At 43.6% G+C, this 10507-nt stretch overlaps 1 protein-coding gene across 1 annotated transcript; it reads left to right on the forward strand.

Annotated features, from left to right (window-relative positions):
* Nucleotides 1-63: 63 nt before the first annotated feature.
* HTRA4 (HtrA serine peptidase 4) lies at nt 64-9483 on the forward strand. The gene is made up of 8 exons (XM_014536412.1): nt 64-243; nt 1380-1584; nt 2498-2692; nt 3114-3146; nt 5252-5366; nt 5744-5801; nt 6196-6291; nt 9026-9483. Exons 1-8 carry the CDS (start codon nt 125-127, stop codon nt 9189-9191), a joined length of 987 nt encoding a protein of 328 aa, XP_014391898.1. The 5' UTR covers nt 64-124; the 3' UTR covers nt 9192-9483.
* The last annotated feature ends 1024 nt before the right edge of the window (nt 9484-10507 follow it).

The following is a 10507-nucleotide window of genomic DNA, read 5'->3' on the forward strand; positions in this document are numbered from 1 at the left end:
CGAAAATAATTTTATGGTTGGGGGTCACCACAACATGAGGAACTGTATTAAAGGGTCGCGGCATTAGGAAGGTTGAGAACCACTGCTAGAGGCTCAGGAGGCGAGGGTCCCATCGCCCCCAGTAATGGAGCATTTCTTCACAGGGACCAGAAGCGCAGGCTGGCTCAGGAGCAACTACAACTTCATCGCAGAGGTGGTTGAGAAGGTGGCGCCATCTGTGGTTCACTTGCAGCTCTTTCGGAGGTAAAGGAGGCGGGAGGCGGCCGCCCACTCCCCGCTGACTTTCCGTTCCAGGTCCACGCTACTGGGAGGCTCAGGGCGGTCCAGGAACCCGGTGAAGGTGCAGAAGGGACACGGGTTCTGACTCCCAAATCTGGGTACGCCTGCGCCCTTAGGTGGCCGGGGTTTCTCTCTCCCTCATCTCCCACAGACAGAATTGAAGGTCAGGGGCAAGAGGTAGAAAGCATCTGAATGATCTTGCTCAGCCCCCTCCTTGTTGTGGAAGGAAATCCTCTGTCAAAGGCCAGTTAATGGTGGAACCTAAACAGGAACCGGCCTTCCTGGGCTCCCTCCCTGCCTGGGCCCTGATGATTTGGCACTAGGACTCAGCGGTTCTCAACCTGTGGGTCGCGACCCCTTTGGCGGTCGAACGACCCTTTCACAGGGGTCGCCTAAGACCATCCTGCATATCAGATATTTACATTATGATTCATTACAGTTATGAAGTAGCAACGAAAATAATTTTATGGTTGGGTCACAACATGAGGAACTGTATTTAAAGGGCCAGAAGGTTGAGAACCACTGCCTAGGACTCAGTGATGGCGAACCTATGACACGCGTGTCAGAGGTGACACGCGAACTCATTTTTTTTGGTTGATTTTTCTTTGTTAAATGGCATTTAAATATATAAAATAAATATCAAAAATATAAGTCTTTGTTTTACTATGGTTGCAAATATCAAAAAATTTCTATATGTGACACGGCACCAGAGTTAAATTAGGGTTTTTCAAAATGCTGACACGCCGAGCTCAAAAGGTTCGCCATCACTGGCCTAGGTCGCCTCTTGACCACGGTATTGTGATCAGGTTAGGCCTATTTGAAGCAGAGCGTTGCTGCTCTGATCAGCTCTGAAGAGGGAGTGTCCCTGGAAAAAGAGAGTTGGAATCAGCTCTCAGGGGGATTCCCATGAGATGACCAGGCCACTGAACAGGCAGACTCCAATTCCACCTGGAGACAATGAAAACACAGGGAAGAGAAAAGTGTCTGGGAAACTGTGCTGGAGGTTTGCTTGGTACCTGTGAGGTTCCTGTGTTCCCAGACTGTGGTGCATCCCCTGACTCTCCTGCCCTCTGCTTGCGCTGTTGTCTTTACTGAGACAGGTCACCCCTCAATGGCAAGGATATTCCTGTATCCAGTGGCTCTGGGTTCATAGTGTCTGAGGATGGGCTCATCGTTACCAATGCCCACGTCCTCACCAACCGGCAGCGAATCCAGGCGGAGCTCCAGAGTGGGGTCCAGTATGAAGCCACTGTCAAGGACATTGACCATAAACTGGATCTTGCACTGATTAAGATCGAGCCAGACGTGAGTATGTGAGGTCTAAATCAGAGTCTTGCGTATTTGGGGATTTTCATCAATTTGCTCATGTTTTCATCTCCATCCCCCTTCCACCTACAACACATTTTTTTCAACTAGCATATGCTGTTTTCTAATTTCTTTTTTTTTTTGGTTGTCTTTTAGTCCCTCTTCTATTTTCTTTCTTTTTTAATTTTTTAAAATCTTTATTGTTGAAAGTATTACATATGTCCCCCCTTTCCTCCCATTGACCCCTTCTAGCCCGCCTTTTTATTTTCTTCCATGCCAGTCTGTATATCCCTAACAATTTCTATGGCAGGGGGGAGCGAGTCTTTTTTATTTTTCCTTCTCCTTCACTGCCTCTTCAATAGGTGCTGCTTCTGGAAACTTCTCTTAGAGTAGTCTTAGAGTAGCGTGAATTCCAAGCTGCTAAGGACTACTTTGAGGTCCCGTTACACCAAGTGTAGTCTGCACTCCAGCAGTATTGACATCATCTAAGAATTTGCTGGAAATGCAGAATCTCAGACCACAGCCAGGTCTACTGAATTAGAATCTGCATTTTCTTAAGATCCCCAGGTGATTCGTGCACGTATTAAAATTTGAGAAGAACTGCTCTGGGTGATCAGCTTTGTTTGTGGCCAGTTAATTTTGACTGTCAACTTTTGAGCTGGACCTGTGCTAAGTAAATTGTTAATGTCAGTTTATGTTCATCAGTAACTTCACTGTTGGTTTATTTATAGTAATTTATACAAAGCAATACTTTTAGATTTTAGAGATGATCCCAATCATCTTAACAAGTGAGAGTTTGGGTGGGTGATTCTTGGATTATAAATGACAAAGACTGTGTCATATAGTGCTGTACACAAACACCAGTTGATTCTCTTCTTGGTTGTCTTCCCCATCCTTTCTTGCCCATGTGCAGACTGACCTTCCTGTATTGCTGTTGGGAAAGTCATCTGACCTGCGGGCCGGAGAGTTTGTGGTGGCCTTGGGCAGCCCATTTTCTCTGCAGAACACAGTGACTGCAGGAATTGTCAGCACTACACAGCGAGGGGGCAAAGAACTGGGGCTGGAGGATTCAGACATGGACTATATCCAGACTGATGCCATAATAAATGTAAGTCACTTGGGAAGGCCATTGTGAGCCCATGAGATACTTACTGGCAGTGCAGTCAGAGCGCCTCCTTTTCCCTTTAGCCTTTCGGGGATGTCCCGAGTTCAGTTAGATCCTTACGAGAGGGATGGAATGCCATTTTGTTAGACTTCAGCCTGTTTGATATGATAGCTGGCACCCATGATATTGGGTGGCCTGTTAGGGTCTGTCACAGAGGCCACCGCTGCCGTAGGAAGTGGTGGTCCTTTTGCTGTTGTTCTTTATCTGCAGTGAGTCTAGTATTGATGATGATGGGGGACAACTTTGCCTGCCTTGGGGGAACAGGAGCTCACTAGCGCGGGCTGTTTTTGGTAAATCTGTTTAGGAACTATGAATAGTTGACAAGGCGAAAAGTACTGATGGTTTTTTCAAATTCTGTCTCCAGCACGGAAATTCTGGGGGGCCTCTGGTGAACTTGGTAAGTGGCCACTTTCCTTGCTGCTTCATGTCTCTTCCTTGTAAAGACTTGACAGGTTGCATGGTGCAGACTAATCCTAGCGTAGAGACCTGTGGTGGGGTGCTTTTCTATGACTGCATCCTAAGCAAATGGTTAGGAAAACTTAAGATCTACAATGGATTTGTCATCCTGGTGTGTGATCTCACCCAACCAGAGTTTGCTTACATGTTATATCTCTTCAACACGCTTTCCGTTTTGTTTTGTTTTTTGAATATATTTTATTGATTTTTTACAGAGAGGAAGGGAGAGTTAGAAACATCGATGAGAGAGAAGCATCGATCAGCTGCCTCCTGCACACGCCCTACCGGGGATGTGCCTGCAACCAAGGTACATGCCCTTGACTGGAATTGAACCCGGGACCCTTCAGTCCGCAGGCCGACGCTCTATCCACTGAGCCAAACCAGTCAGGGCCGCTTTCCGTTTTCATTGGACAGTTAACAAAGGTCCTGGGTACTAAACCCAGATTTATGTCAAATGACCAATTGTACTATGTAATGTCCCCCTAATGTATATCCTTGATGACTCCCTGCTGCCGCATATGAAGAACTGTCTCTCATCCCAAAATGCTAATTTCAGGATGTGGTCTGTCCAGGTTTTTAGTCTTGACCCACTTATAGATGACAGAAAAGACACACCATGAGTCCACTGTTCTGTCATGTAGTTAATTATTAAAATTATTCAGTCTCTCTAGTGCAGTGGTTCTCAACCTTCCTAATGCCGCGACCCTTTAATACAGTTCCTCATGTTGTGGTGACCCCCAACCATAAAATTATTTTCGTTGCTACTTCATAACTGCAATTTTGCTACTGTTATGAATCGTAACGTAAATATCTGATATGCAGGATGTATTTTCATTGTTACAAATTGAACATAATTAAAGCATAGTGATTAATCACCAAAACAATATGTAATTATATATGTGTTTTCTGATGGTCTTAGGCGACCTCTGTGAAAGGGTCATTCGACCCCCAAAGGGATCGCGGCTCACAGGTTGAGAACCACTGCTCTAGTGGAAATGCCAGCATTTCTAGTCGCTAAAATACATGTGAAAACACAAGAGTGCCGTGCTCATTGATGCAGCCTATGGTCGTGCTCTCTGAGTTTTTGAGCAGATTCATTTTGGTTCATCTTTACATATTACACTTACTTGTAGGAGGATGAATTGTGTGTGATGTTATTGAGCATTTTTTATTCATAACACTGCATGCAATTTTTTGTGCCTTCTTTCTCCAGTGGACAAGGAGTTTACTAGAATTTCAGACCACACTCCAGACCTACTGAATTATAATCTGTCTCTTAATAGTATTAAATATTAAACTAAACAATATGGTGTTTTACCCTTTCCATTACCTAACAGGCTAGAGGATGATGAAGTGCATGAAGAGGAAAGTATTTCTCACTTCATAGCCTTGGTTTAGTAGGGCTTTGTTCCAGAAGTCAATTTACTAATTCTTACGGATAGTTTCATTGAAGTGTTGCTGAAAATCTAACAGCTTTTTTGCCTTTGCCATGTTTATTTTTAGTTTCATTTAAGGAATGAAAAGGCAAATACTCCTTGTTCTCTTCTCTGGGTCAAATAACAAACTGTGGTTCACACTTAAAATCAATGTAATTCAGCCCGGCTGGTGTGGCTCAGTGGTTGATCATCAGCCCATGAACCAAGAGGGCACTGGTTGGATTCCTAGTCAGGGCACATGCTCAGGTTGTGGACTCGATCCCCAACAGGGAGCATGCAGGAGGCAACTGATCGATGTTTCTATCTCTCGACCCTTCTCCCTTCTCTCTAAAATCAATAAAGACATGTTAAAAATATAAATAAAGTCAGAGTAATTTGGCGAAGGAAAAATAAGCTCAAGATTTTAAAAAAAATTCCTCCATAGGAATTTGCACATGTAGGTCCCCTCTACTATCCTACCTACTCTAAGGTAACATCCATTGATCTGGACTGAAGAAGCCCACTTTTCTGCTAGCCCCTCTGTACCCTGCCCTAAGGGACTCACTTCACTCCCTCCTATTTGTTCAGTTTGCACAACTTGGTGACTGAATGACCTCTCCTCCCCTGCCAGGATGGTGATGTGATTGGCATAAATACACTGAAGGTGACCGCGGGAATCTCCTTTGCAATCCCCTCCGATCGAATTCGAGAGTTCTTGGCGGAATTCCATGAGCGCCAGTTGAAAGGTAAGGGGAGGGAGGACTTTTTCTTGCCCTTGTGTGTTTTTGGGAGCACTCAGTCTACTGTGGTGGAGACGGTTCTGTTGAATGCTGTCACTGGTACCCAGTTTCTCTAATGGTGGTTCAGGCAGTAATATAAGGACTAGGCACAAAACCAGGCATGGGTTGTACCCAGAAACATTTGGATTGAACTGTTGTGGAAAGGAAACCTGAGGGGCAGAGGTGAGTGGGAGGATGGTCTGTACTAATGATGAAGGTTCTCTGAGGAACAGCTTGAGGGGGCAGCTATGATGGAAGGATGTTCTGTGACTCTGGTGTCATTTAAGATCGCTGAAAGGAGAGAATTTTTGTTGTTGGTAACACATTGTAATTTTCCTTTCCAGGAAAGGCTCTTGCACAAAGGAAATATCTGGGTCTGCGAATGCTGCCCCTCACTATGAAGTAAGTGTGGGTTTGAATACATCTGGGTTATTTTCAGAAGCAAAAGCCGTAGCTGGACAGTCTTGCCAGGGAAACTAAAGTGTTAGGTTACAGCTGGGTACCCTTGTGGCTATAGGTTCTACTGATGCACCAGCACTCACTGTACTTCTCAGTTTCTTTCACGTGCCTATATTTTATAACGTCCAATGGTTCTAGGCTTTGGCATAGAGAATCAGAGCACACCTGGGGAAGAATAAGGGTGACCTGCTTGATGGAATCCTCTCTGGCCACTCTGAGCCTTGAGAGAGCAGATAGAATATTTACTGAGATTCATCCGGAGGCTTTGCCTGGGGCTCCGGAGATCAATTTGCTATGCTTCTTAACCTTACAGGAAATCTCTTCTCACTTTTCTTAGCCTTCTTCGAGAAATGAAAAGGCAAGATCCAGATTTCCCTCTTGTGAGTTCTGGGGTTTTTGTATATGAGGTGATTCAGGGCACAGCTGCTGAAAGGTAAGAGAAACCCAGGCCTTTGCCCAGACTCCTTTGTTCTCGCTAGATGTGTGCGTGGCAAATGTAGGATCTAGAGTTAGGCTGTCCAGCACTGTGGCCCCTGCCCACATGTGGCTATTGAACACTTGAAATGTGGCTGGTATGACCTATGGACTGAATTTCAAATTTTATTTAATTTTAATTTATTTGAATAAAGAAACTAGAAGCATGTAAAATATTTTTCCATGAAACACACCTTTTTTTGGGGGGGAGGGGGAAGGGGAAAAACTGCCTTGTACTGTAATCATTGCATTTATAAGTTATTATGGTTGTGCGTTGTTTCTAGTGGATTTCAAAGACTTAAAACGGAGTGTAAAATACATACTAGTAATTATTAAAAGATTACATGTTAAAATGATAGCTTAGATATATTGAGTTAAATAAGATATATTACTAAAATTGGTTTCATCTGTTTAAAATTTTTTGGAAAAAAATGTGGTTACCACATATGGCATGTGGATAGTCATGCTGATTTAGACTTGTGTACTCTAAGGGCCTTCTTTTTGGAAGGCGATGGTTCTCTTTAAGCCAAGAATGCATCATGTGAGTTAATAGCCTAAGTCTAAATTAATTTTGCTAGGATCCCCAAGTCTGCCCTTTCAATACCTTAGTTATTAAGAATCAGAAGAATCCAAAGGATCAAAAGTTTAGGAACATACTTTAGGTAATTTAAAATACTTTTGTCTTTGAACTCTGGATGACAGTACCAGATGGCAGCACTAAACAAATAAACAAACAAATAAATAAATCAAGCAAAGGTTAGAGTAGCTTTCCAAAGATGCTCCAGCGGTCTTGATGTTGTTTTGAACATTTACACTAACTACTGAGAGCACAGGTGGCTTGTCCAACAATTACTCTCCTGGGTCTCTCTCTTAAGCTTCTTCAGTATCTCTCTCTCTCTCACTGTATTTGTTTTTCAAGAGCTCAATAATCTGTTTAGATTATAGCAATGATTTTAGTAGGGGGCAAGAACCCTAGGGTACTACCTGTTCAGAATAGCTAAGTGTTAGGTCTCATGTTACTAAACTTGGCTTGTCACAGGCTTTCCTAGCCTTAGTAAAAAAAAAATCCCAATCCTTATTTTTAACTTCTGGTTCAAGGCCAAAGCTATTTCTTTCAGCTCTCCAAGGCCTTGCTACTCAGGATGTGGTCTGTAGCCCAGCTGCATTAGCATCAGCTGGAGCTTTTGGGAAATGCAGAATGACAGGCCTACCACTGAATCAGAAACTGCATTGTAAACAAGATCTCCTTGATTTGGATGCACATTAAAGTGTGGGCATTACTGCTTGTTTGATGTCACTGCTGAGCTGGAAATCTGTTTTGGCTCCATCCACTTACATCTAATAATAATAATAATTATGATAATAACAGCTGGCATTTATTAACCATTTAATATATGTCAGGCATCATTTAATATTTTTTACATGCTTGGTTTGAGCCCGCGGTAATCTTATGATATAGGTATTATTTTACAGAGGACACAGCTGTGGCAGAGAGAGGTCAATGTGAGAGTTACACAGTAAGCCAGACAGCAGGGATGTGGAATCTAAGTCAACCTCTGTATTATCCTGCTTTCATGGCTGCTCTTCTTGCTTCTGAGAGGCACACTGATCAAGTGGCAAGAAGAAGGGTTTTCAAGTCTGAAAACCAGGGATCAAATCCTAGCCTTTTACAAGCGGTGGGACATTTATCCTGTCTGAGCCTCATATTTGGGCTCAGCAGTAATTACCACTCAGCAATAATCTGCAGGTTTCTTTTTTCCACTCACAGAACTACCATGAACTGAGTTCTCCCTTTGTGCACTGTGCCAGTCACCTTCCAAAGTAACCTTGTGCTAAAGGCTTTCCATGCTTGTAGCTCTGTCTACCTTCAAACTTCTCTTCACATCCTCTTGCTTTAAATTTCTCCTATTTTTTCATAAATTCCACATATCTTGGTAATCCTATTATTCTTGCTTCTCCTGTAGTCATTTAATTTTATGTCCCTCTTCCAGCTTATTTTTTTACTTTAAGACAAGTCAACAGCATAGCTATGTATTTATTGCATGTCGGAGGTGGTTTCTGTTTCTAAGATATACATTCTATGTGAAACAACTATGTAGGAGACTGCATACAGTCACAACTTTGGGGAAAAGGAGTCTAGAATAAGAACCTTAGATATTTAGACTTGGAAGGGTGATTAGTTTTTGACTTACTGGGAACAGAGCTTTTAATAGTATAGCTCAACATACTCTCTCGTTCCATAAACTATGGTTGAAGAGGGGTAAGTGGGCTGTAATCAAACTGATCAGAGTGTAGCTGTCTGGGCAAAAACATATTGACTGGACTTTTCATGTTTGCTCATAAGAATGGGAGTATGCTTCAGGTTAACAGAGGTCAGAGATTAATAGAAATGAAAAGCTAAACTCCTATTCCAAACCAAATCCAATATATGGGAGGAGTAAACCTCTTAAACATGATTGATTGTGGTAGAATATTAATTTTATGAAAGTAAGTAGGATTGTTGTCTTCAAGGAGATTTCACAGTATATCTTAGAACAGTCCTCATATTTGAAAGGATTGAGGCTATTTCTGGTTTCCCGGTTGGTGTGTTTATTACCAGCAAAATAGCAGTACCGTAAGAGTCAGACATTAAATTCTAGCTGGGATGAGTAAAACTCTTAGAGTTTCATTTTCCTTTTTTTCTCCCCTCCCAGCTCTGGGTTGAGAGACCACGATGTAATTGTCAGCATAAATGGGCAACCTGTTACTTCCACAACCGATGTTGCTGAAGCTGTTAAGGACAATGATTCCCTTTCCATGATGGTTCGTCGGGGAAGTCAAACTTTGATCCTGACAATCACACCTGAAATAATTGATTAAGTATCTTGATTTAAAGATAAATTATCTAACAAACCCAAAGTTATATTACCTGTTTGTATTGAAGATGTGCCAAAGATGGCTAGGGGTTTTAAGATCTTTCTTATAAAGGAAAATGAATGCTTAAGTATGAGCGCACGCACACACACACACACACACACACACACACACACACACACGGACTATTAGGTTGGGGGTGTACTGCTAAGAAGCTTTACTAAGCAAGTGGAAGAAGGATGTGGTGCCAGGAAGTCTGGAAAGCTGAGAAAATTTTACTTAAAGATAGGAACAACTGCCCTGGCTGGCTTGGCTCAATGGATAGAGCATCAGCCTGCGGACTGAAGGGTCCCAGGTTCGATTCTGGCCAAGGGCACATGCCTGGGTTGCAGGCTCGATCCCCAGTTGGGGGCGTGCAGGAGGCAGCCGATCAATGATTCTCTCTCATTGATGTTTCTCTCTCTCTTCTCCCTTCCTCTCTGAAATCAATAAAGAAATATATATTAAAAAAAAAAAAGATAGGAACAACGGAAAAAAAGGCAGTTTCTAATTTAACCTTGACAGAAGGACATTTTGGTATTGTTAAACTTCTCTATAGCCACAAACTCACTCACACACACACACACACACACAGCAGGGGTACTACTGTGCACCCAGACCTGCCTCCTGGGTTTGGCCATTTGGGCAAAGTCTGGGCAGCCCCATTGGCTGCCTGGACCTGGGCGTTCCGTGGCGCCTGGTCCCTGGGCAGGTGAGTGCCCTCCCTTTGGAAGGGCACAGGAGCCACAGCAGCCTGGCATTGTGGGGATGGGCTGGCTGGTTTGGGGAAGGAAGGAACCCCTGTCCTCCAAAAAAACAAGGGATTTCCAGACCTATGCAGAGTGTCTCTGAGCCCTCCCATGACACACGCTCCACCACTCTGGCTCTGTCCTCGGCCGCCACACTCTGGTCCTTGAAGCAGTTGGCCACACTGTGAAACTGAGTGACAGTGGCCCCGATGGTGGGAGCCAGGTGTTCCTTGCTCTTCTTGTCCAGCTGAGACCAGACGGAGCCCAGGCAGTGGTGGGGCACTTTTTTAACAGCTCCTGTTAAGTAGGGGTGTCACCGGGCTCTCTCACACTCAGGATCAGCATCCAGTCAACCCTCTCCCCAGTCCCGGGGAGGGTCCCTGGTCAGTGCTAGAGTCAGGAAGCAGAGGAACACACACACACACACACACACACACACACACACACACACACACACACACCTATCTTCCAAATATTAAGAAACAACCTGAATCCAGAGTGCAAAGAAAATGAAATTTTTAATACTATTCCCTA

The sequence above is a fragment of the Myotis brandtii genome, unplaced genomic scaffold, assembly GCF_000412655.1.
Source record: "Myotis brandtii unplaced genomic scaffold, ASM41265v1 scaffold103, whole genome shotgun sequence".
NCBI classification, from domain to species: Eukaryota; Metazoa; Chordata; class Mammalia; order Chiroptera; family Vespertilionidae; genus Myotis; species Myotis brandtii.

Coding starts and splice junctions, on each gene's coding strand:
- HTRA4 (XM_014536412.1), top strand. CDS start 125: ATGGAGCATTTCTTCACAGGGACCAGAAGCGCAGGCTGGCTCAGGAGC. Junction 1,585..2,497: donor TGATTAAGATCGAGCCAGAC/GTGAGTATGTGA, acceptor GCCCATGTGCAG/ACTGACCTTCCTGTATTGCT. Junction 5,802..6,195: donor ATGCTGCCCCTCACTATGAA/GTAAGTGTGGGT, acceptor CACTTTTCTTAG/CCTTCTTCGAGAAATGAAAA.